We start from the raw sequence: 27,432 nt of genomic DNA on the forward strand, positions 1-27,432 counted from the left end.
TTTAGAAGGAAGAATTCATTTTTAATTCATTTTGATTTAAAAAAAACAAACAGTGTGCTCTTGTTGCAATGAGCACTGGATGTGATATGTAAATGATGAATCACTAAATTCTACTCCTGAAACCGATGTTACACACTATATGTTAACTAACTAGAACTTAAATAAAATTTGGGGGGGAAAAATGTGCTAATTTGTTGTCATAAATGAATTTTTAAAATATAACATAAGCCTAAAAATATATATATATGTATATATATATATATATACATATATATATATATATATTTATTTATTTATTTATTTATAAAACATAAGCCTGTCATGATATGGATTCTCAAAGCAGAAGAATGAGTAATACTTGCCATGGATGACTTTATTTCTAAAATGACGAACATATCTCTCAATTGGTTATCAATTTCTCAAGTAAAACACTGTTAATACCTTAGCAGTAGGAGCTTCAATGACAATAATATTTCATATTTTTCATGTGGACTTTAGAATAGGAAAGCCCACCACTTTACAACATCTGTCAGTCAACAACTCTTCAATTTACCAGGTGTTCCTGCCTAAGCTGACAACTGGGCAGATATACACAAGAACAAAACGGGTACAGCCTGTCCTCCTGGTTCTTCAAGTACTAAGACTCACTTCATTTCATCATGAATTATATTTTCAACACAAGGACTTGTCTTCTTAGCTTACCTGCCCTGCATCTGTGACTGCCAGGCAGTGCAGGGCCCCAACAGCCACATGCACAATCTTCTTCCCTCTCAGCCCTTCCACCACCTGTGGCTTCCGTACGTGCACATCAGAGCCATGGCCCAATCTGAAGTAATCCCCCTTCCCCCTGCAAGGAGGTCAAGAGTGTGCATTTTAATATATGGCTACCATCTAGCAATGTTCCACAGGAAGACACTCATTTGTTTACAGCATTAGAGCCAGCTCATTAACATCACATACAGTGCCCACAGTCTCTGAAATTATGTTATAAAATAGTATATCATTAATTCAAATTAATTCTTTAATTCTACAGCAAGATCCTTAATGTGTGCTGTATAACATTTAAGTTACTGATGTAGGTCAATTCTTCCTTAAGCTGCCTCTGAGATACAATACTCAAGTTAAGGCCCATCACATTGTCACAAGGTCAGCTGGTTGTCCCTCTCCTTTAAATTTAATAAAATAAGCTTTCACAAGAAAGGCATGGACTTTTTAAGGATCAAAGAAATCAGAAGTCTGCTTTCTGCCCAATTGATCGCTAGTCTTCTGGCATGGTAAGAAAGAAGAAACCTTCTACATAAATCTCACCGAAACAGGGAAGACAACCAGCTGGGCTAGAATTTCTCTAGTCTTCATTTCCAAATGACCCAGTTACAAGAAAAATTTCTTATTATAATACTGTCACTAATCCCAACTTGAAATAAATAAAAGAAAAAAGATGCTGGATGTAAGAAAATGAAGGTTTGGGGCACCTGGGTGGCTCAGTTGTTAGGTGTCTGCCTTCAGCTCAGGTTATGATCCCAAGATCCTGGGATCGAGCACTGCATCAGGCTCCCTGCTTGACGGGAGTCTGCTTCTTCCTCTCCCACTCCCCCTGCTGTGGTCCTGCTCTTGCTGTCTCTCTCTCTTCGTTTTTTTCTTTTTTAAAGATTTTATTTACATTTAAAAAAAAAAGATTTTATTTATTTATTTGACAGAGAGACAGAGATCACAAGTAGGCAGAAAGGCAGGCAGAGAGAGACTCAGGCTGCCCACTGAGCAGAGATCCCACTTTGGGACTCAATCCCAAGACCCTGAGATCATAACCTGAGCTGAAGGCAGAGGCTTAACCCACTGAGCCACCCAAGTGCCGCTCTCTCTCTTTCTAATAAATAAACAGAATCTTGAAAAAGAAAAAAAGAAAGAAAGAAAGAAAAAAAAAAAAAGAAAAAATGAAGGTTTAACCATCCCTGCTGGGGGGGATGGGACACAGGGCAGAAGCTCCACCACTGTCTCACATGGACACATACACACTGATGGGTGACAGAGAGTTTACATACCATGTCCACACCACTCCTGACTTGGTGAGAGCCAAGGAGAACTGAGCTCCACATTCGATCTGACACACTCCCTGTCCATTCAGTCTCTCAATGTTCTGGGGAATATTACAGCCTTCACTTCCTCCCCGGCCCAGTTTTCCAAAGTCACCATCACCCCAGGAAAATACTAAACCTAGGGTTAAAAAATGCATACTTCAGGCCAGTGCTTCATGATGTTCCTACCCACCCAGATAGAGAGTCAGGTAGGAGCTTACCTTCATCAGTCAGAGCCAGGGTCTGTGCATCTCTACTTCCACATGCAACCTGGATTACTCTGTGACCAAGAAGGACTTTCACCTACTCAATTACAAATTTAAAAACAGAATCAAGCACAGGCACTGAGAAAACAAAGGAAATTTTTTCCACAGACTGAAAGCCAATAATGCACATGTCTTTATGAACTTTCCTAGACTCGAAGCTTATCTTCCTTGAAATCAGCAGATGGTAAGCTTTCTGTAAGCAACAAAAATGTGTATAATCACCATTTTGGGCTTCAGTTGTGTTGTATTATCCCCATGTCCCAACCGGCCGTACTCTCCAAGGCCCCAGGTGTATAGCTCCCCACTGGATGTGAGGGCTGCGCTATGTGAGCTCCCACAGGCAATATCCCGGATACGCTTGGTTTTCAAGGCCTCAATAAGCCGTGGCTTGTCACAGTTCCTAAAACAAGATTAAATAATATTCCCTAAAATCAATCCAATCATTTTTAAAGAAGAAAAAAAGGACATCTACACTGGTCCACATTTAGTCAAAACAACATCTGCAGATCAACTTAACTATCAAACATTAAAACAGATCATGTGAGGCCAAATCACATTCATAGATATTTTTTTTTTAAGATTTTATTTATTTATTGACAGAGAGAGATCACAAGTAGATGGAGAGGCAGGCAGAGAGAGAGAGAGAGAGAAAGAGAGAGAGAGGGAAGCAGGCTCCCTGCCGAGCAGACAGCCCGATGCGGGACTGGATCCCAGGACCCTGAGATCATGACCTGAGCCGAAGGCAGTGGCCTAACCCACTGAGCCACCCAGGCGCCCCACATTCATAGATATTTTTAACAGATATATTTTTAGGTTCCATTTTCAAAAATGACCTATCCTATTTAATTTTCTGAAAAATAACTACCACAAAGATAATCACTATTATCATCAGTAACCTCGTCTCATTAGCAAGTAATGAAGAAAATATTCTTACATTCTGCTGAAGTGTCCAAGTTTGCCATCGTCACCTTCACCCCAGGAAAACACTTTCCCATCAACAGTTAAAGCCGTAGCATGGCGGCCACCTGCAACATTCAGACAGATATGTGCTGCCAAATTTAGTTTACAAGAAGCTCACAGCCTTATTACTTTACTCTGCCTGGCATGCAGCATTTGCTCAATGAATATGTGTTCAACAAATGAGTAGATAGGATTAGCTTTTCAGGACGACAAATACATAAAGTCAGTGAACGTTAAGCAAACTACAAAGTTTAAATCCTAGAATGAATTTTACTTGTAAAGAGGCAGCAAAATATAAAATCAACAAGTCAGGAAATGACAGATGCTGGCGAGGATGCGGAGAAAGGGGAACCCTCCTACACTGTTGGTGGGAATGCAAGCTGGTGCAACCACTCTGGAAAACAGCATGGAGGTTCCTCAAAATGTTGAAAATAGAACTGCCCTATGACCCAGCAATTGCATTACTGGGCATTTACCCTAAAGATACAAACGTAGTGATCCAAAGGGGCACGTGGACCCGAATGTTTATAGCAGCAATGTCCACAATAGCCAAACTATGGAAAGAACCTAGATGTTCATCAACAGATGAATGGATAAAGAAGAAGTGGTATATATACACAATGGAATACTATGCAGCCATCAAAAGAAATGAAATCTTGCCATTTGCGACAACAAGGATGGAACTAGAGCGTATCATGCTTAGCGAAATAAGTCAAGCAGAGAAAGACAACTATCATATGATCTCCCTGATATGAGGAAGTGGTAATGCAACATGGGGGCTTAAGTGGGTAGGAGAAGAATCAATGAAACAAGATGGGATTGGGAGGGAGACAAACCATAAGTGACTCTAAATCTCACAAAACAAACTGAGGGTTGCTGGGGGGAGGGGTGTTGGGAGAAGTGGGGTGGGGTTATGGACATTGGGGAGGGTATGTGCTTTGGTGAGTGCTGTGAAGTATGTAAACCTGGCATTCACAGACCTGTACCCCTGGGGATAAAAATATGTTTATAAAAAATAAAAAATTAAAAAAAAAAGAGGCAGCAAAATAGTACCATGTTTAATAACGGGGTTCCTATTACATTAAATATATAAAAGATCAAAATTCAGACAGAAAAAAAGTAAAAATAAGTACATTTATGACTAGGCAAATTATCAAATACACTGGCAATTAAGCTTTAGAGAAATGTACTCCAACTGTGGAGCTATTTAAGCAAAAGCGCCATCAATCACAATTAATGCCTTATACCCATTCTTTCATGGTCATGCTCTTCCCCAGTGTAGACCATTCTTCCAGTCCATCTAGTCTGCCCCAAGACTGAAGTACACTATCTTTATTGGCGTTTTCTCTCTGCCACCTTCGTCCCTGCCAACTCCTGGGCTCTCAGTCCCCCAAATCATTCATTCTCCCCTATTCTTTACAACAGAACCCACACTAATGAGAGTAACAATGTGCTCAGCTAAAATCTCCCTTGCCCAGAAAGGATGGTGACAGAGATCCAACAGAAGTGAGCTAGGCTTCCTAAAAAGCCCTTTAAAGGGGCTAAGTGGGCTGAGGAAACATCTGTGCTCACCTAGACAGAGCTGCATGGCCATCTATCAACAAAGGTGGAAAGAAAGACCAAATGGCACTTGTGTTCCTCATGGGCACAGAGCTACCGTACTAGTCCAGGAGCCCACCCCCAGACTTATACAAAGAAGAAAAGCAAAATTCTATCTTGCTCAAGCCTCTACTGTTTAGACCTGCTTTGATATGGGGTTAAACCTAAACCTACTCAGTGCAGACGTGAAGTGAGTTTTATACCTAATTTAGTTCCATTCCTCAGAGGCCTAGCATAGTACTTTGAAATAATTCTCAGTAAAGGTTTCCTAAACTGAGAGAGGGTGATTTTTTTTTTTTTTCAAAGGATCTTTCTTATCACTGGGGTTCACAGACACTTGAGAAATCTGATGAAAGTTACAGGCTCTTTCCCCAGAAAAATAACACATATATAAGCAAGGAACATGATGATTTCGAAGATGCCATCAACCAGAGACCACAGCTCTGAGACTGAAAATCCATACCTTGGAGAGGGGTAGTACCTATCACACACCTGGAATGCCAACAACTATTGATCTCTAGAAAGCCTTGTGTGGCAACAATAATTAAATTCTAGACCACCTGGAGATTTACATTATCCAACTTTTATTCTTAATAATTAAGTAAACTTGAAAAAGAATATAAAGGCACCCTAGAGAAAATTATCTAAAGGCTGCAATTATTTGCAGAGCATGAGCAACAGATTTATCTGCATATGAGTGCCAACTCTGGTGTGTTACCTGAATGAACAGCCACCTTCTTGACCACGTAACTGCTAAGAGCTGTGATCTGCCGAGGGATGGGCACAGTCCCACTAGAGATGCCCAGCCCCAGTCGGCCATTCGTAGCTTCTCCACAGGCATATACCTTCCCTTCCACAGTCACTGCAAAGAACAAGAGAAAGGACAAGACTCACTTCTCACAAGATGTTTTTGGTGGTAAGCATAATTTATAAAAATTTTTAGTACAAGAATAATCATACCTGCAAACAAACTTTTAGAACCACCAGCCACCTGTACCACATTCAAAGCAGACAGTGTCTCAGAGAATGAAGGAACCTTTATCTAGAACAGGATTTTATTTTGTAAGCAAAAGAAGGAAAAAGATCATTTTATTTATGTTTTTAGAATTACAAGTATCCTTATTACAAGGAATATATAAGGAATTACCGTTAATTTACATGGTTATATTAACCAAAGAAGTTCTCTTCTCTTAGAGATACACTAAAGTATTCTAAGGAGGAAATAATATATTGAGATGTACTTTGCGGGGGAGGGGGTGTAAAATAAATAAATAAAATAAAGACAAAAAATGTGACCCTCTACTATTAACTGTTGGAGCTGGTACAGTAACATGAGGACTCAGGTCCCTAGTCTTTCTACCTGCTATATTTAAACAGCTCCATAATAAAAGGTGAAAAATAAAACATACATAATGTAAAGATATAACCAAGCATCTGGTAAACTACATTTTATTTCAGGTGTTGTCCTACTGATTCTTATTGATTCTGATATCTCTAAGAAATTATATACTTCAACTTCCCATTATAGATGGGTGTGACTTAATTTAAAATTCATAAAACCCTTGTCTAAGAAACCCTTTATGATTCCTAGAAATTATCGGATAGTCACCACTACAGTACAAGAAAGAATCATCATCCCAACCAAAGAACGCCAAATCTATCCTTTATGTGTAAACTCCAACAAAGGGCCATGTACCTCAGGATCACCCAGGCAGCCCTGCACTATCACAACTGAGACTCCAGACCTTACTGCCCCCTACCCACCTCCAAATGGAGTCTAGGGGCCTTAAAACATAAATGCAGTCAAGGCTGTTCAAATAAAGATGAAAATCTTTCTTTTCTTGAAAGGAAAGACTTAAAATGAGTTCTAACTTTCCTTCTCAGCTTCTCAGCAATGCAGATAATAAGGGTGGGTGAAGTCTCACAGAATACTAAAAGGAAGCAGAGACACTTACTGAAGAGAAACTGTGTCTAGGCACTAAAACTTGGAGGAATTTGTTTTGTGGCACCTCAGTAAAGAGACACTAAGTAACATAATGGATACGGAATTCAACACTGGTTCAAATGCATCATTTGTTGTATCTACTTTTTAAATGATATCTTGCCCATCTTCACACCACCATGACATTTTTTTACACTTTATTCTGTTCATGGTAAGCAAAAGAGCTTACTGTACCGATGGCAAAATAAATATAATTAAAGTCTATAATTTTCATCTATATGCTTGTCAAATCTTTTCAACACTGCATTTTGTAGTTTATAGAACAACTAAAATGCACTATTTTCCAAGGACAGAGGCTTTAACTGAAACTAAATTTGATAATGTCTGCAAGTTCAAATTAAGCATTTCTTCAGAAAAGTCAATTTAAAACACAACTTACAGAAGGTAAACCACCATAAAAACCTTAAAGAGGTCTGATTATTATTAAGCCTCTCTAGAACAAAGGCACCAGCAATCCTTCTCAATCATGTGATTACAGATGACATAGAAGAAGTGGAGGGGGGGAGGATACCTTAGAGCCCTTCAGGCCGCCCAGCTGGTCCTTGTCATTCAGTCCCCAAACAAACACTTTGGTTCTTATCATAGCTGCTGATTCCAGCCCTGCAGCTTTCTTTCTAATAAGGCTAACCAAACAAAAGAGACAGAAACAGAGGTCATTCAACATAAAATATTTTTTTTAAAACAAAAAGGAAAGCAACCTCAAGCAAGCAAAGTTTGTAGAATACTATCAAAAATTCTAAAAGCTTTGTTTTAATATAATGAAACCTCAAGTAAATACACAAGTTAGTGTACCAGAGGGTCAAAATTTCTAGATACCAGCATGCTACCTTTTAATACTATAATTTAACTCTAGCCTTGTTTTTGGTGGAGACCATTCTATGACAGACTGCGCAGCTCTTTTCTTCTTATACACCAAGCTGAACACCACAGCTGTTTTACTGATTCATAGATATTTCCACCCAATGCGTCAAAACATAGCTACTACAGATGTTAAATGCAGAGAACACTAATTAAACAGGACTCACCAATGGACCTGGCATTTTGACAATGTCATTAAACCTAAACATCTGGTCATTTTTTTCCTCTCACACGAACTAATAAAATAGATACAACCATACAATTTTTGAGGTACTCTAACATATATATATGCCCCAAACCAAAATGCAATTTTCTTCCTTCACACCCTCTGCCCACCATATAGGCCAGCTGGGCTAGATCTCCGTTACTTCCTTTCTCTCCTGAGAGGCCTGCCTCACACCCCAAGGCTTTTGAAGCATAGCTCTGGCAGCTGGCTCCCACCACCTTGCTCATTCCATCTCCTGACCTGCCCTCAATGGGGTGGAAGTTTAATCAACAGAGCACTCTAATTCTTGAACTTGAGACCACCAAGTACATGGGACAGTGTTAGATTTTCTTGGTTGTTAGTCAGTGCCAGGTACTAAGGAATCTGTATTTGATTTTGTTTGCTTTTGTTCTATTTTTATAAACTAGGATGAACAACTAAAGGCTCCAGAGTCTAGGTTCTAGATAGGTAAGATTTTTTAACATATTATATACTAATAAGTACTTACTTGAAGGGATAAAAATCTTATGATTTGGGGATTAAAATGTAGGAAAATCCTTTCATCTGATACCAGGCACAAGAAAGCAAGTATATGTATATTGTAATTACAGAGCTTCCTCTACTTATAATAGTATTTAACTTAAATAAACTCATTACAAATTGAAAATATCATAAGGTGAAATGTATTTTAAAACTACACCTAATCCACTCAACACCATAGCTTAGCCCTGCCCACCCTGAACATGCTGAGAACACTTACATTACTCTACAGTTGGACAAAATCATCTAACACAAAGCCTATTTCATAAATAAGCATTGAATATTGCATGTAATTTCTTGAATACTATCCTGAGAGACAGTATGGTATGAGTACAGAATGGCTGTAATAAGTATATTGGCTATTTACCCTTGTGATTGCAGGATGGGAGCTATATAGCTCATGGCTGCTGTCCAGTATTGTAAGAGAGGATTGTACCACAGATTACATGGATTTTTCAGGCAAAGATCAAAATTCAAAGTTCAGTTTCTATGGAATGGGTATTACTTTTGCAACTATTATAAAGTAAAAAACTTGCAAGTCAAATAAATTGCAGACTATCTATACTTGACGTATCTTGTAACACATTTCTGGTCAAAAATATGTATGGGAAACAAAGACTTATATTCAAGATACGTAGTGACTGGTACCATGTCACTGTTAACCAGTCAGAACGGAGGCCAGCAGGTAGTCAGTGTGGGCATACCCCAGTTGTACATGTGCTCTGCAGGAGACTGTATTTGGACAACTTACTCACGCTGCAATTATTAGCAGATAACTATCTGACAAGAAAAGAAAAACCTTACATTCAAATATCTAGAATTCTTTTGTTAATGTATTCAATTAGATAAAAATTTAATCAATGAGTAAACCTCAAACTTTTTTACACTTGATCTTAGCCAAAAGGCCGAGAAGTGATTTTTTGCTTATCTCATATATACATGTATTTATGTATTTGTCCAAATCATTTTTGCAGTTAACAAGAACATGCAAACCTATAATCCTTTCTCTTGAAAATCTCAATGATTCATTTAAGTGAACTGGTATTTTCCTTCCTTACGTAATGTATATAGGTACTATCAGTTTAAATTATAACATATAGTACAACATATATTCTAGATGAAGTAATGTTACATATACTATTTTCTTTTCAGTTCCAGTGCGAAGTTTCCAAAATAAATCAGGACTGAATCCAAACCCAAGCTTACAGAACCATAGAATAACGTGATTTATTATCTTGTCACCCATTCATGACTAAGAAAATGTGCTTTAATAGCAGTGAGAGGCAGAGCTCCTATTTCTAAAAGAAAGACAACTTACATCACATTCTAGAAAGCACTTAGTGCAAAGGGCAGTGGTCAGAAGAACTCAGCAAGCATGGTACCAGCCTCCTTCATGTATCTACAAGGACCAGGCTACACCAACAGGACAACAGAAACACACATAAACTAATTTTGCATATCCTTTGACTTACCAATTCACTTTTAGCAATTTATCTAGGAAAATACAACTTATCTGAGGAAAGAGATTATCTATGTTGTTTTCTGCTGGGACATGAACAAGGCTCAGAACAATCCCCTGCACATACCTATAAACATCTTAGATTAAAAAAAGCAAATGTGCAGAAACCTGGCAGGTATCTTCCTTCATCCTTGGTATATGTTATTGTCCTGCAAAAAACACCTTTTCCTGCCCATCTGATTTTGAAAACTCTGACTTTTCCTGAAAGTTTGCCTTTAGAGGCTGTTTTCCTTGTCCTCCTGACAAATCAACGCTCTTTGGCAGGTTCTCAAAAGACCGTGCACTTCTCCTCCACGCACTTTCCATAGTCGTAAAGCCACTCTGATGTGTGTGAGTTTGTCTTATTTTATTGTGCATATTCACTACAGCATTCAAAGGATGGAAAACAGGGCTTAGCCCACAACAGGTATTCAATAGATGGATGGTGAAGGAATAAATACGGTAATAGTTGTCACTATAGTACTCTTGCAAAATACTGAATTGAGTAAATAAATGAGAACATAAGACGAAATACTGCGCTCAATAAAATTACAAGACAAAACACTAATGACATATTTTGGAGATGAATGTTGCTCACAACTGCACAATAATGTGAATGTACTTAATGCCACAGAACTAGACATTTAAAAATAGTTAAGAGGCTGATATGTCGTTTGCAAATATCTTCTCCCATTCTGTCAGTTGTCTTTTGATTTTGTTAACTGTTTCCTTTGCTGCGCAAAAGCTTTTGATCTTGATGAAATCCCAATGGATCAAGAAGATGTGGTATATATACACAATGGAATACTATGCAGCCATCAAAAGAAATGAAATCTTGCCATTTGCGACAACATGGATGGAACTAGAGCGTATCATGCTTAGCGAAATAAGTCAAGCAGAGAAAGACAACTATCATATGATCTCCCTGATATGAGGAAGTGGTGATGCAACATGGGGGCTTAAGTGGGTAGGAGAAGAATAAATGAAACAAGATGGGATTGGGAGGGAGACAAACCATAAGTGACTCTTAATCTCACAAAACAAACTGAGGGTTGCTGGGGGGAGGGGGTTTGGGAGAAGGGGGTGGGATTATGGACATTGGGGAGGGTATGTGCTTTGGTGAGTCCTGTGAAGTGTGTAAACCTGGTGATTCACAGACCTGTACCCCTGGGGATAAAAATATATGTTTATAAAAAATAAAAAAAAATTAATTAAGAAAAAAAGAAAAAAAAAGAAAAAAAAATAGTTAAGAGGCTATGTTTTATGTTGTATGTATTTTATCATAATAAAACTACTCTCATGAAATACACTCTTATTAAATATTTACTTTTAAAAGTGATAATTTTGGAATGAGCACCACCAATAACAAATGGCTCTAACCTCCCACTATTGCCTTTTTCGTCTTCTTCCTCTTCATTATCCGAGGCTAAGAAAGGAACTGCTGCCAGATCTTCCTCCTCTGCACGGATCCGTCCCAGCAGGATAAGACCATGGATTTTACAATCAATTCCTGAGCTCCTGCACTGCTTTATAGCAATTTCAATATACCTGTGATACTAGACACAAAAACAGTAAACTAGAGACTTTTTAGAATCAAATACATGAGATCCTTAAACTGGAGACCAGCATATTTGAGACATGGAATGTGTGGAAAGTTAGATGTGTGGAAAGTCTTTTTACTTAAATTCTGGAAATAGCAAGCAAGTTAGGCAAAATTAATACAGTCACGATTGAGTACAGACTAAAAGAACTCATTAATCACCAAGTAGGCCTATCCAAGGCATGGGACTCACACTGATTTTCTGACTAAAATGAAACAATATGATAGTTTTACTGAATGACTGCAAACTTTTCTGTCTTAAAGCTTTCTTGAGGGGCGCCTGGGTGGCTCAGTCCCTTCAGCATTTGTCTCTTAATTTCAGCTCCGGTCATTATCTCAGGATACTGAGATTAAGCCCCACACTGGGCTCTGCACTTCAGTTGGATTCTCTCCCTTTTCCCAAGCCTGCTTAGGATTCTCTCTCTCCTTTTCCCTCTGCCCCTACCTGGCTTGCACTTGCATGCACACGCACATGGGCCCTCTCTTCCTCTCTCTCTTGAGAAAAGAAAAAAAGAAAAAAAAAGCTTTCTTGAATCAAGAAGTATTAGGAAAGAGATTAAATGTCAGGTAGTTCAGAGCCTTGATAATTTTTAAAACTAATAAAAAATTCAAATATGTATAAATTAGAGACAATCATACAAAGAGCCCAGCAACACTTTCACCAAGTTTCAAGTTATAAACATATAAGCAATTGTATTCATATTTGGATTATATTAAGAAATTATATTAAGAAAATTCCAGACAGCGGGGTGCCTGGGTGGCTCAGTCGTTAAGCGTTTGCCTTTGGCTCAGGTCATGATTCCAGGGTCCTGGGATTGAGCCACGCATCAAGCTCCCTGCTAGGTGGGGAGCCTGCTTCTTCCTCTCCCACTCCCCCTGCTTATGTTCCCTCTCTCGCTGTGTCTCTCTGTCAAATAAATAAAATCTTTAAAAAAAAAAAAAAAAAAGAAAGAAAGAAAAAAGAAAATTCCAGGCAGCATGTTGTTTCAAAACTTCAGTAGCTATCACTGAAGTATAGGCATTTAAAAAAAAATCCACATTACTATTATCATAGCTAAAGCAATAATTTCTTATATCATCTAATATGCTATTAGTAATTAACTTTTATGATCATCTTATAAACTTTTTCTACAGGTGCCTCATTCAAATCAGGATCCAAATAGGATGCAACCTCTCCGTTATACCTTTGACACTCAATTGTTAAAGTTGTTTCTTTGCCCTACAGAATCCCCAACATCCTATATTTGCCATATATAGTATTCCTCTATTCCTGCATGTCCTGTGAACAAAGAGTGATGCAGCAGGAACCACACATACTGCCTCAACTGGACTTGCTCAAACCTCAAGCTCTACCACCTATGATCTCACAGGAAGCACATGCAGAAGAAAGCCACTGAGATGCAAAAGACAAATTAAAAAATGAAAAATTCTACAGGAAAAGGAGACCCAGTTTCCTTCTTTAGCAAGGAAAAAACAAGAGAATTAAGACTTAAATGAAGTACAAAGTGCAGGCACATAAACCAACTACAAAAAGATATTTATGGGATAACTGGGAAAATGTAAACACTGGCTGGATATTATATGATTATTAAAGAATAACCATTAGGAGTGATAATGGTATTGTGGTTACATTTTTTAAGTCCTTGTTACAGATTAATATTGAAGCATACAATATGGATAAGGTCATAACTCGGACTTGCTTTTAAACATTCTAGGAATTTAAAAAATGGGGGACATGAAAGGAGACAATGAAATACAACTGACAAAAATGTTGATAACTGCTGAAGATGGGCCAGAGGATTGTGGGGGATTTCTATTTTTGATTATGTTAGAAAATTACCATAATGGGCCATTTTTATGGAAAAGACAATCCTAGAATGTCCACTGGCTTCCCCAAGAATGATAATATTCTAGTTCTTAAATTGGTTAGAATGATGGAGAGTGGGTCATGAGTTTTCCAATTACTCACAGTCCTTCATATTTTTCACATGTGTCATCTATATTACTTTATACTTATCAAATATTATGTAATAAACTGTTCTGATTTGAAAAAATTTTGGACTATAATATACCTTTTATGAATAATAATCTCAGCTAGTTACTGATTTAATTAACTCTAGTTATTGATTTAAAGTATAAGAATATTCAGGAGTATAATGAAGACTTAAGCTGTTTTCAGTTGCCTAGCAATGAGTTAACAATAAAATGGATTAAAATTCAATATTATCTTTTTTCAGAAAAACTCTGTATTATCTTCCATTTTAATAATTTGCCAGTGTATTCATTTATCAACACCCCGGTATTAATTGGTATGTAAAAAAAAATAGATATTTACCATCTACCATTCATTTAAGAATGAATGGTATCCCAAAATTCTTTTATTGAAGATTAGAAATAAAGGCCAGATCATCAGTTCTTGGACCTGGGAAAGGAGCTGGTACATTCCCATAGATTGGACACAAGTTATAAACCTTTTACCCATGAACAAATTAACCTAATGGCTATGTATCAGCTTCTTTTAAGTAACACACTAGCATGAACTTGAACTTGTCTACCCCTATGAGGGCAGACTAATAATAACAATAATAATAATAAATGGTGAACTACATTTAATAATTTTAAAATACTCACTTATAAAAAACTTTAGATGAGTAAGAGTCAATTATCTAATACCTTTATCCACTATCATTATACAAATTAAATAAGTTCATGAGACAATAGTATAGGCAGTATTATTTTAACTATATTAAATTTATTAAAATAATATTGACATCTGTGTAGAAAAATTTATGGGAAGATCTGAGAGACCGTCTCACTGCTGTGTGACATAAAAGTACTACATAAAAGAACCTTCAATGATTCAGCATTTTCAAGATTTATAAATCTTGAAAATCTTATAAATATAAATGTATTCATTTTGAAAAATTACCTTATAACCCATCAAAATAAATCAATAGCTCAGCACTTGATGCCAACAGATATGAAAACGAAAAAGCAATTTCAGTGTCATTTACGCAGTTAGAAAAAAACCCTCACACATTAACAGATACATAATGAAAACAATTTGGATCTAAAGAACAATCTAAGGTGCCTAGTAACAACTTTTTCTAGGAGTTTTATCCTCACTTCTTAGTTAAGATAGTGAAGATGAAACTTTTTTTCTCTTTTCAAGCTGATCTGATTAACAGCAAATTCAAGTTGTATACCTGTCAAATTTAAAAACAGAATTACTTAATGCAGGGGGAAAATAGGCTCCCTGTTAATACAGAGACAGTCAACAAAGTCATCTCCTCTTACCTCTGTACAGTCATTCAGAAGGGACACCGTGGTATCAGTGGGGTTAATATTGATCGTCTTTAGTTCAATTAGATTATTTAGGGAGTTTCCGCCTAAAGGGAAGAAGGGGGATAAAAGAATCAGACAAAGGAGTTTTTACCATATGAGAGAAGTTACTGAGTAAACTAATTCAATTACCTGACACCACCACTAGGGAAGGCATGTAGCTACTGTCCGCGGGATCCACTATCATTTTTAATCTATGAACAAGAACATCTGGAAAAATCTCCAAACGAATCCAATGCTTTAAGAAAACACAACAATAAAAATGTATTATCAGTTAACAGAATTCAGCCATATTTTAGCTATTAAAATAGTGTCACTAAAGCTTGAATCTACATAAGATTTTCTAAATATATGATATGGCCTGAGAGAGAGGAGTATTCTACTCCACTATTTACTTGTTTATTAAAAGAAAGTCTCACTCGGAACCCCAGAAATGATTTATTTATAGACTCCTAATCTAGGGTGGTCCATTTACACCCATTAAGGAGTGGGTTATAGAAAACACTACAATCAAGATGGAAAAACAGCCCCTCGGGCGCCTGGGTGGCTCAGTGGGTTAAGCCGCTGCCTTCGGCTCAGGTCATGATCTCAGGGTCCTGGGATCGAGTCCCGCATCGGGCTCTCTGCTCGGCAGGGAGCCTGCTTCCTCCTCTCTCTCTCTCTCTCTGCCTGCCTCTCTGCCTACTTGTGATTTCTCTCTGTCAAATAAATAAATAAAATCTTTAAAAAAAAAAAAAAAAAAAAAAAAGAAAAACAGCCCCTCTTTTCAAGTCTGACCACAAGTTCAGATGATGGGCACCCACACTTGAGTGAAATTACAATAACATTCTGAAGAGCAACACCTATATGTTCAGATATATTAGAAAAACTGTTCACCAGAAGCAGAATCTGAACTCATCCATTTTATGTGGGAGAGTAACAAAAATAACAGCACCCTCTATCAAGTGGTCAGTTAGATAAAATCTATCACATACATCATTTAAAGTCTGACAATAAAAAATGGATCGTATATTACTCAGCAGCTATAAAAATAATTATGAACTAAAATATGAAATCAGTACTGACAGGTGCCATCCCAATATAACTTAGTAGGTTTTTCAAAGTTGATTTTGAAGCTTAAAAGATAAAGCCGTCTAAATAAAAGCATTTCTGGAAATGTCCCCATGGCACATTACCTTTCCTTGTGAACCAGATGACTGCCAGCAGGGCTCACTACCATCAATAAGACGAGAAGCCTGGTTGACAGAGGATGACACGTTCAGGCTCTTTACCATCCGGGACCAGCTGTCCAGGAGCATTCCTGGCTGACTGCTATGACAACGCTTCAGCTGTTTTCCAGAACGGCCACAAAATATTGCAGACTGTCCTATTTAATGATAATGGAACAGTGTTAATACATGTAAGGCAAAGCTTTCCCAACCAAGGGGTGCCTGGGTGGCTCAGTGGGTTAAGCCTTTGCCTTCGGCTCTGGTCAAGATCTCATCAGGGTCCTGGGATTGAGCCCCGAATCCGGCTCTCTGCTCAGCAGGGAGCCTGCTTCCCCCTCTGTCTCTGCCTGCCTCTCTGTCTACTTGTGATCTCTCTCTCTCTCTATCAAATAAATAAAATCTTAAAAAGAAAAGAAAAGAAAACCCTCCTAACCAAGAAATAAAGAATACTACATAGTGATGAGCTTCTTGCTTCAAGAAAAGAGTAAGTTCTCAAATTAAAAGAAACTAACAGGGGTGACTGGGTGGCTCAGTCGGTTAAGTATCTAAATCTTGATTTCAGCTCAGGTCATAGTCTCAAGGTCATGAGATGGAGCCCTGTGTCAGGCTCCATGCTGGGTATGGAGCTTGCTTAAGATTCTCTCTCTCCCTCTCCTTCTGCACCAGCTGGCTCACTCACTCTCAAATAAATAAATGGAACTAATAAATACCTAAAAGAGCTTCAGAAAGCTCAATGTATTTTATACCAATTTATGAAATGAAGCTCATATAAGGTTATGATTTATTCTATCTGACTCTCAAGTAACAACAGAGTTATATATTTCCAGATGGAAGGGTACACAGAGGTGGGTGAGGTGCAGAGCTCAGTAACAGTGCTAACAAAAAACATTGTCATTAAAAATGCTGTTTCAGGGGTACCTCGGTGGCTCAGTCCGATATTAAACATCCGACTCTTGGTTTCTGCTCAGGTCATGACCTCAGGGCCATGGGACAGAGCCCCATGCTCAGCAGGGAGTCTGCTTGGGATTCTCTCTTTTTCTCCCTCTCCCTCCTGCCTCACTTGCACACAAGCATGTGCCCTTTCTTTCTCTCTCTCTCAAATAAATAAATAGAATGTTTTTTAAAAAATGTTGTTACAGGGGCACCTGGGTGGCTCAGTGGGTTAAGCCTCTGTCTTCGTCTCGGGTCATGATCCCAGGGTCCTGGGATCGAGCCCTACACTGGGCTCTCTGCTCAGCAGGGAGCCTGCTTCCCCTGCTCTCTCTGCCTGCCTCTCTGCCTACTTGTGATCTCTGTCTGTCAAATAAATAAAATCTTAAAAAAAAAAAAAATGCTATTACAAATGCAAAGCAAAAACAAATCTGCAGAGTTTCTACTTCCATGAATGGAGAATCTGGAAATTCACCTAGCCCTCCCATTGAGGACAACTAGAAGAGGCAGACAAAACATTTAAAGATGAATAAATCTTGAAAGTATCAGAAATAACAAGATGGCAAAGAATTATGAGGCCAGAATCTGAAGAAAGCTAAGATGAATAAAGAAGTCCAGATGAGCAATGCCACTTATCTGAGGCTACTGTTACCTGATGGTAACTGTCAGCAAGGAAAGCCTCAAAAAAAAAAAAAAAAAAGAAAAGAAAAGAAAAGAAAACAAACAAAACAAACTACTTTTGAAAGGCTAGGGAGGGAGGGGGCGACCAAGAACTAGAGCTCAGAGCCTACCAAAAGAGAAGGACAGAGCCATAAAAAAAACCCCATACTTTGGTTTGGGATCCCAATAGGAAAAACCCCAACAGGAAGGGTTAACTATGCAGTGCTGTTTTTACAGATTATAGCTTAGCATGGAATCATCTAAGTCAATGAAACTGGATTGAGATGAGCCCAGATAATTACTTACCCCAACTACCTAGAAGACCAACCCTCCCTCCTCCAATCTCTGGAGAATAATATCATCTTAGGCCTCAAATAGATTCAAGAAATAATTCTGTAAATATAATGTCTAGTACATAATAGCATATGAGACTAGAAAACATGACTTAAAAAAGTACCAGAAATAATAGACAATAGAAAAAGATCCACTGAGTCTCCAGATATTAGAGCTGTAATACACGGTTTTTTATTATTTATTTACTTATTTAAAAGATTTTTATTCCTTTATTTAACAGAGAGAGCGATCACAAGTATGAAGAGAGGCAGGCAGAGAGGCGGGGGGGGGGGGGGGACAGGCTCCCTGCTGAACAGAGAGTCCAATGTGGGGCTCGATTCCAGGATCCTGAGATCATGACCTGAGCCGAAGGCAGAGGCTTAACCCGCTGAGCCACCCAGGCACCCCTGTAATACACATGTTTTAAAATCACCATACTTAGTTATGTTTAAAAAGACACTGAGTATTTCAGAAGAGAACTGGAAACTATTTTTAAAAACAGAAAGATTAAAGCTATTAAATATAGTAATTAAAATTAAGAATTCAATGAATAGGTTTACTAGCAGCCTAGACTCAGATGAAAAGTGAATTACTAAACAATATTTAGAATGAAAAACCAAGGAGCAAAAGCTTAGAAAACATAAATGAGAAGGTGAAAGACTTACAGGATACAGAGAAGGTCTGACACATGTGAGAGAAGTCCCAAAAATAGAAGAGATAATAGGACACAGACAATATTGGAAGAAATACCGACTGACTGAAAAATTTCCAGAACTAGCAAAAGATATCAAGCCACAGATTTACAAAGTCCTGCTTTGAAAGTTTCTGAGAGTAGATCTTAAATATTCTTACCTACCCAACACACACACACCGGTAATTATGTGAGGTGACAGATTGGTTAACCAACCAACTAACCTCACTGTGGTAATTATTTTGCAATATATATATATACCAAATCATTACACTGTACATCTTAAGCTTACACAATGTCATATGTCAATTAATAAAGAAAAAAAAATAACGAGTCCTGCTAACCCCAAGGAAGATAAATAAAAAGAAACATATTTCTATGCACATGTAAAATTTGTGTAAGATAAAAACAAAAAAAAGGTCTCAAAAACAGACAGGAAATACAAAAATCGATTGGCTTTAATGGAACAATAACTATACTTACAGCTGACTTCAACAGAAATAAACTGAATTACAATGGAAGACTATTTTTTTAAAAATATTTTATTTACTTATTTGACAGAGAGAGGGAGATTATAAGTCGGCAGAGAGGCAGGCAGAGAGAGAGGGAAGCAGGCTCCCTGCTGAGCAGAGAGCCCGATGTGGGGCTCTATCCCAGGACCCTGAGATCATGACCTGAGCTGAAGGCAGAGGCTTAACTGACTGAGCCACCCAGGTACCCCTGGAACACTACTTTTAAAGAAAATTCCTGCCAAAAATCTTTTTCTAAAATGAAGAAGAAATAAGACATTTCAGACACACAAAAATGTAATTCATAACCACGGAGACACATTAAGAAAACTATTAAGGGCTATTCTTCAGGTAAAAGAAAAACGATGACAGATAAAAAATGAAAGCTAGAGGAAAAAAATGAAAAAGTATGTGAAAAAAACTAAAGAAATACTGGCTATATACAATAACAATACTATATCTTATATGGTTAAAATGTGTATGTGTAAAATTGTAAAACACAATAAAAACATGATAATTTTTTTTAAGTTTTTATTTATTTGAGAGAGAGAAAGTGAGAGAGAGCATGAGAGGTGAGCGGGTCAGAGGGAGAAGCAGACTCCCAATGGAGCTGGGAGCCCCACGCGGAACTCGATCCCGGGACTCCAGGATCATGACCTGAGCTGAAGGCAGTTGCTTAACCAACTGAGCCACCCAGGTGCCCTAAAAACATGATAACTTAAATCAGAATTGTGGAGGCCTAGAAAAATTAAGGCCATCCCACCTCAGGTTTAGCCTTAGCAGAAGTATAGCCATCTTAGCTCCAGCAGCCATCTCAGACCCCTGCGCCCAAGTGCTGAACTTTCCCCTACTTTACTTTAGTTCCAGAAAGCCCCACCCTCCTTTAGTAAACAGGAAGCCCCACCCTGCTTTGGTTCCAGAAACCCCCACCCTGCTTTAGTAAAGGAATCCCCATCCTGCTTTAGTAACAGGAACCCATAAATACCCCTGCCTTAACTAAGCTCAGGATCCAAGTCCCGTCTCTGCTGTGTCCGGTATAGCTGGCCCCAAGCATAAGCTTGTCAAATAAACCCTCGTGTGATTGCATGGGTGTTGGCTCCTTGGTGGTCTCTCGGACGTGACTGGGGCATAACAGAATGAGGCTAGATAAAGTTATAGGGATCTAAAGTCCTTGCATTGCTTAGGAGACAGTAAAATTACTAAATAATGTTAGATTTTGAGAAGTCAAAATGGATTTTTTAACATTCTAACTACTAATACTGTAAGTGTGCACAACATATACACTTATATAGATGAAATATATACTAAGAATGTGTGTAACTTCTAAGCCAAAAAGGGGAGGGCGGGTGTTAACAAAAAAAACATCAGTCCAAAGAAAGATAGAATATAGAAAGAGGAACAGAGAAGAGGAGGGACAAATAAAAAACACTGAGAAGTGGTCAATGTAAATAAAAATACATCAGCAATTGCCTTAAATACCTAAATGACCCATATAAAAGACAAACATCATCATATTGGAATTTTAAAAAACTATTTACAACTTATAAGAAATATATCAAAAATAGAGGAACACAGAATGGCTCAGAGTGAAAAGCCAGAAAAAGAGATCACCAAGGGGCACCTGGGTGGCTCAATCTTTTAAGTGTCCAACTCACTCTTGATTTTGGCTCAGGTCTCCATCTCAGGATCCTGGAATTAAGACCAGTGTCAGGCTCTGGGCTCAGCTGAGAGTCTGCTTCAGATTTTCTCTAATTCTCCCTCTGTCCCTACCCCTTCACATGTGCTCCCTTCTCTTTCTCTGTCTCTCTCTCTCAAATAAATAAATCTTTAAAAATAGTAAATAAATAAAGATACACTAAGCAAACACTAACTTTGCCACAGAACTGCAATAGATTTTTTTTTAGATGCACATAAAACATTTATAAAATCCCATCATATACTAAGTTACATGATCACACACAAGTTTCAAAAACTGTCAAAGGTCAATCAGGATACATACTCTGAATACAATGCAGAAACCAGTAAAAATACTGAAATGTTTGAAAACTTAAAAACTATACAATACAAAATAATAAAAAAATACAAAAAATAATAAAATACAAAAAATGCTATTATTTTTATATATAATTAAATATATAATTAAAAATAATTTTAAAACTACTTTGAAATAAATAATGAACTATCACTATACAGCAGTATTGCAGGATACAAATTAAGCCTTGCTTAAAAGCAAATCTAAAATTTTTTTAAGATTATATATTAGAAAAGACAGAGTGAGAAAATGAGATAAGCATTAATCTCAAGAAGATGAGGGAATCAACCTAAATCCAAATTCCATAGGAAAAAGAAAGAAATAATAAAGATATGAGAAATTGCAAAAAAGCAAAAACTTGTCTCTTTGAAAAGACTAATTAAACTGATAAAACCATGGCAGGCCAATCAAGACAATAAAATAAATTACTCTAGATTAGTCTTGAAAGGTAGATAATTCTAGATTCTACAAGTCACCGACATAAGAAAATAATACAAATTAGAACTACAAAGGAACTTCCTCAACATGAGAAAGTCTATTTATGAAAAACCCATAGCTAACCTTATACTCAATAGTGAAAGAGTAAAAGCTTTCTCACCCTACATTCAGGAGCAAGACAAGGATGGCCACCTTTTCTACTTCTATTCCACTTAGTCCTGGAACAACTAGCTAAAGCAGGAAAAAGTAATATAAGGCATCCAAATTTGAGAAGCAAAACCATCTTGGTTCTTAGATAATGTGATCTTTTATGTGGAAAACCCAAAGGAAACCACACACAAAAAAACTGTAAGAGACAATAAATAAAACTCAGCCAAGCTGCTGGATATTAATTCAACATACAAAATGTGTTCAAAGTATAGTGTGTATTTCCATATACTAGCAACAAACATTCCAAAGGGAAATTAAGAATTCCATTTAATATGGCATAAAAAAGGGGGGCCTGGGTGGCTCAGATGGTTAAAGTGTCTACCTTCAGCTCAGGTCATGATCCCCAGGTCCAGGGATAGAGCCTAGCTTTGGGCTCCCTGCTCAGTGGGAAGCCTGCTTCTCCCTCTCCCTGCAGCTCCCCTTGCTTGTGCTCTCTCTCCATCAAATAAATAAATTAATTAAATCTTTACAATAAAAAGTATGGCATAAAAAATACTTAGAAATAAATTTAATCAGAAAGCCACAGGACTTGAATACTGAAAAATCAAAAAACATTGCTGAATAAAAAAATTGCTGAAAGGTCTAAGTAAACGGAAAATACATCCCTTGTGCATGGACTGGAAAACTTAGTAATATTAAAATGACAATTATGGGGGCGCCTGGGTGACTCAGTGGGTTAAGCCGCTGCCTTCAGCTCAGGTCATGATCTCAGGGTCCTGGGATCGAGTCCCGCATCAGGCTCTCTGCTCGGCAGGGAGCCTGCTTCCTCCTCTCTCTCTCTGCCTGCCTCTCTGCCTACTGTGATCTCTCTCTGTCAAATAAATAAATAAAATCTTTAAAATAAAATAAAATAAAATAAAATGACAATTATGCCCAAATCAATACACAAATTCAGTGTAATTCCTATAAAAAAACTGCTTACCAAAGTACAAAAATTGATCCCCACATTTATATTGAATTTCAAAGGATACCAAATAGTCAAATCAATCTTGTAAAACAAGAACACATTTGGAGGATTCACACTTCCCAATACCAAAACTTAGTAGAAAGCTCACATAATCACAATGTATGGTTTACTACTGAAATGAGGATAGGCAAATAGACAAATAGAACAGAACTGGGAGCCTAAAAATAAACTCTCACATCAAGGGTCAAATGATTTTCAAAAAGGATGCCAAGACTATTCATTGGTGAAAGGACAGTCTTTTCAATAAGTAGTGCTGGGAAACTGGATGCACACATGTAAAAGAATGAAATTGAACTCTTAACTATACCATGTACAAAAATTACCTCAAAATGGATCAAAACCTAAGTTCAAGAGCTAAAACTATACCCTCTTAGAAAGAAAAACAGGTGCTAGACTTCAGGACTTTTGATTAAGCAATGTACACCAAAAGCAAATACGTCACCAAAGGCACAGGCAACAAAAGAAACAATAGATTAAATGGACTTCATGAAAATTAAAAACTTATGCATCACTGAATCCCATCAAGAAAGTGAAAACACAACCCAAAGAATGGGATGAGATATTTGCAAATCTCCTGATAGGGTTTCAATGTGCAGAATATTTTTAAAAAATTTTTTTCCTTCTTTAAGATTTTATTCATTCCTTTGAGAGACAGTGCAAGTGAGAGAGCACAAGACCAAGGAGCAGAAGACTCCCCACTGAGGTTTGAGGAAGAGGACATGACACATGACCTAAGCCAGCCAAAGGCAGCTAAGTAAGTGAGCCACCCAAGGCACCTCTTAAGGAATTTCTAAGACTCAACATCAAAAGTTTAAAAAATGGGCAAAGGACTTTAAAAGACATATCCCCCAAAAAGATACACAAATGGCCCAAATGACATGAAAAGAGGTTCAATGTCATTTGTCTTTAGGGAAAGTGAAATGAAAATCACAAGGTAATACTTCTCACCCATTAGGATGGCTGAAATTTAAAAAAAATGAAAAATAACAAAAGTTGGTGAGGACATGGGGAAATTGGAACCCTTATATACTGCTGGTGGTAGTGCTCGCTTTGGCAGCATATATACTGCTAGTGGGAATATAAAATGTTTTCCACTGTGGAAAACATTTTGGAGTTTCCTCAAAGAACTACCATATAACCCCATATTTTTACTCCCAATTTTAAAAATAAGAACTCAAAACAGATCTGTACACCAATGTTCACACTAACATTATTCATAATAGCTGAAAGATAGAAACAATCCAAATGTCCATTAATAGATGAATAAACAATATGTGGTATATATGAAGTATTATTCAGCCATAAAAACAAATGAAGTTCTGACACATGCTACCACCTGGAAAAAAAACCCTGGAAACATAATCCTAAGTAAAATAAGCCAGATACAAAAAGGAGAATTTTGGTTCCACCTATATATGGTACCTGGTGTCATCAAATTCATGGAGACAGGAAGCTGATTCCCAGGGACTGGGGGGGCGGGGAAAATGGGGAATTATCACTTAATGGTACAGAGTTTCTGTTTGGAGTGGTGAAAAGTTTTGGAAATAGACAGTGGGGATGGTTGTACAACATTCTCTGAATTGTACACTTCAAAGAAATTAAAATGGCAAATTTTATGTTGTACATATTCTGCCACAATAAAGATATACATCTATCGGTCGCCTGGGTGGCTCAGTGGGTTAAGCCGCTGCCTTCGGCTCAGGTCATGATCTCAGAGTCCTGGGATCGAGTCCCACATCGGGCTCTCTGCTCAGCGGAGAGCCTGCTTCCCTTTCTCTCTCTCTGCCTGCCTCTCCAACTACTTGTGATTTCTCTCTGTCAAATAAATAAATAAAATCTTTAAAAAAAAAAAAAAAGATATACATCTCTCCAATGCCACACTCCATGCAACAAAACATTAGTTTCTTGAGACCCTTTTAATGTTATTTAGGGAAATACAAGCAAACAAACCCCATTATTCTAGTTCCAGCAGTCCCTCGTTGCTTGAAAAAAAAAAAAAAGATAGCAAGTTTTCAAGTATGTGCACCTCTCTTCTTTCACTGCATATACTGTGCAGTTTTCACCACATAAAGATGAACCTTAAAGAGCAAACTAAATAACATTCGTGTGCACAATAATGATTTCATTAATAATATTTTAATGAAAATGAGCATAACCATTAAATCATACCTGGTTCATTTATTCTGCCAAATGTATGCCTAGTGTTGTGTTTTCTGGTCTTGAAACATGTTTCACAAAAATCAAAATCATCACAGTTTCTGCATTTGAATCTAGATCCATTGATAGGAAACATCTGACAGCCATCACACCTATTTGTAAAACAACCATTGGGTTGACAAGAAAAAGATAATGTCATTTATTAAACTAAGGCAATTTATTAAATTTAATTCCAAAGAAAACTATTCCTCCCAAACAAATCCAACAATATGAAAATTAACTCACGTAACCCCAGGATGAACACTAGGCACCAACTCCATTTCTGACAACAGCCCAGTCCAGTGAGACTGCTGAGGAAAGTCGACAATGATATCTTTTCCATTTGCACTGAAAGCTGGGACACAATAGAAACTGCTGAAACATCTTGGTCGCCAATAAAAACCTACTGTTAATATTTAAACTATACCTAAACATGTGATAATTATACTGTAGCTATTTATGTTTTTCAAAGAATACTTCTCTTTGAGAGACACATTCTAAGATACTTATGGATGAACAAACACATGATATATTTTCATTAGCTTCAAAGTAATCAAGGGAGGGAATCATGAATGAAACAACTTTGGCCAGGGGTTGACAACTATTAAAGCCAGGTGATGGACACAAGGAGGTTCATTATGCTATATTCCCTACCTTTGTATATGTTTGAAATTTTCCACAATAAGTTTGTTTGGTTTTAATTACATCAAGTCAAAAACTCCATTTAGTATTTTAGGAAATACAATTCACAATAATAATGTTAAAAGATCTCTTGTCCTTTGGTGAGAATACTTTGCTACTCAGACATTAGATTCTGAACCAAGTTCTTATTTTTAAAATCTATCTGTGTTTTGGGGAGCCTGGGTGGCTCAGTGGGTTAAAGCCTCTGTCTTCAGCTCAGGTCATGATCCCAGGGTCCTGGGATCGAGCCCGGCATCGGGCTCTCTGCTCAGCAGGGAGCCTGCTTCCTCCTCTCTCTCTCTCTCTCTCTGCCTGCCTCTCTGCCTACTTGTGATCTCTGTCTGTCAAATAAATAAATAAAATCTTTAAAAAAAAAATTTATCTGTGTTTTGACTTACAAAGCTTTTAAGAACTTTTTAAGTAAAGAAAAATGTTAAACTAAAGTAAAATGTTAAATAAACTATTTGTTCTTACGTAACCTGAGACATTCTAACACTCCCACACACTGGGGAAGCACCACCATTATAGCCATTTCTAATCTAAGCTCTTCAACAGTAAGAGAGTTTCGTATAAGGTTCAAACAAAATGAAACAGATCTCTTTATGGCCTTAAAAGACTTTAAAGATAAAATAAAATCACATGCATTTTTAGTAACTTCTCATGCAATTGTTTAAATGGACATAGGATACCTTTTAGAGTATACCATGTGTTTGATTTGAAATCTCAATAATATCACATTAAGTAAAAACTGAAAAGAATTTTATGTTTCTAATCCTTAACTCACATCATTTTCACATTTCCATTTCTTAAATTTAGTCCTAAATTTTATTATAGCAGAGAGAGAGAGAGAAATAGTCCCCAACTGAAGGAGTTGGCCAGACACTCACATACAGGCCATTTGGCAGAATGACAGAACAAGTTTACAGAACACCAACATTAAACAAGTTTCCCCTGTAACTGTGATAAATCAAGACAAAAGCAAAACCACTCTTTAGTCAGTCTGATCAAGTTCAAATCTAATCCAAACCACAAACACGACCAGACACCCTCCCCAACGCCCCACTTCTCGCATCCTGGTTAGTATGAACAACTGCTTCCTTGCCAATCATTAACTCCATCCTAGCTCCATTTTTTTCCTGTTTAATAGATTAATATTTATTAAGACACTCATTCTTAGAATTATCCCACTCCTTTGAACCCTTTCCAAAATATCCAACACAAGCCCCATTCATTGTCCTTTGTTATACCCACTTATGTAGACACCCTATTTTCCAGGGCATGCATCCTCCTCAGTGGTAATGAGTTAATAAACCTCACTCTGTTCAACTACAGGTGTGTTCCTGGTCTAGAGAGCACTGACAAGCAAAAAAAAAAAAAGATATTCATATGTCATAACTTTCTTCATACTTGTTTTTCTTGCCCTTGAATGAAAAAAATCACTTTATTACATTAGCTGATGAAAAACTGACACCTGGAATTTTGCTGTCTAGATTATATTACCTTTCACAACCCCCACACTTTGATGAGTCACAGATCCCCATTTGTATTTTGGTGTGGTAACTGAGGCTTTAACACGAACTTTATCACCAATCTTTATGTGAGAAGGAGAACTTGGTGGAGGGTAGCCTAGAGATT

General features: G+C 37.4%; 1 protein-coding gene across 10 annotated transcripts in view; it reads right to left on the minus strand.

The window, feature by feature from the left end:
* HERC2 (HECT and RLD domain containing E3 ubiquitin protein ligase 2) overlaps positions 1 to 27,432 on the minus strand; it is a 235,516-nt gene that overhangs the window by 60,981 nt on the left and 147,103 nt on the right. For all 10 annotated transcript variants that reach the window (XR_004285631.1, XM_032342316.1, XM_032342318.1 and 7 more), the window contains 15 exons: positions 27,298 to 27,423; positions 25,363 to 25,471; positions 25,090 to 25,229; positions 16,118 to 16,308; positions 15,075 to 15,180; positions 14,898 to 14,989; positions 11,381 to 11,556; positions 7,411 to 7,522; positions 5,858 to 5,939; positions 5,616 to 5,759; positions 3,273 to 3,363; positions 2,561 to 2,738; positions 2,294 to 2,375; positions 2,040 to 2,211; positions 703 to 847 (listed from right to left, as the gene is read on the minus strand). Coding sequence is in view for 9 of the 10 variants with exons in the window: in XM_032342316.1 (XP_032198207.1) it covers positions 703 to 847; positions 2,040 to 2,211; positions 2,294 to 2,375; positions 2,561 to 2,738; positions 3,273 to 3,363; positions 5,616 to 5,759; positions 5,858 to 5,939; positions 7,411 to 7,522; positions 11,381 to 11,556; positions 14,898 to 14,989; positions 15,075 to 15,180; positions 16,118 to 16,308; positions 25,090 to 25,229; positions 25,363 to 25,471; positions 27,298 to 27,423 (1,946 nt within the window). In the remaining variant the exon portion in view is untranslated. The remainder of the gene's footprint in view (positions 1 to 702; positions 848 to 2,039; positions 2,212 to 2,293; positions 2,376 to 2,560; positions 2,739 to 3,272; positions 3,364 to 5,615; positions 5,760 to 5,857; positions 5,940 to 7,410; positions 7,523 to 11,380; positions 11,557 to 14,897; positions 14,990 to 15,074; positions 15,181 to 16,117; positions 16,309 to 25,089; positions 25,230 to 25,362; positions 25,472 to 27,297; positions 27,424 to 27,432) is intronic.

This window comes from Mustela erminea, chromosome 5 (assembly GCF_009829155.1).
Source record: "Mustela erminea isolate mMusErm1 chromosome 5, mMusErm1.Pri, whole genome shotgun sequence".
Lineage (NCBI taxonomy): Eukaryota > Metazoa > Chordata > Mammalia > Carnivora > Mustelidae > Mustela > Mustela erminea.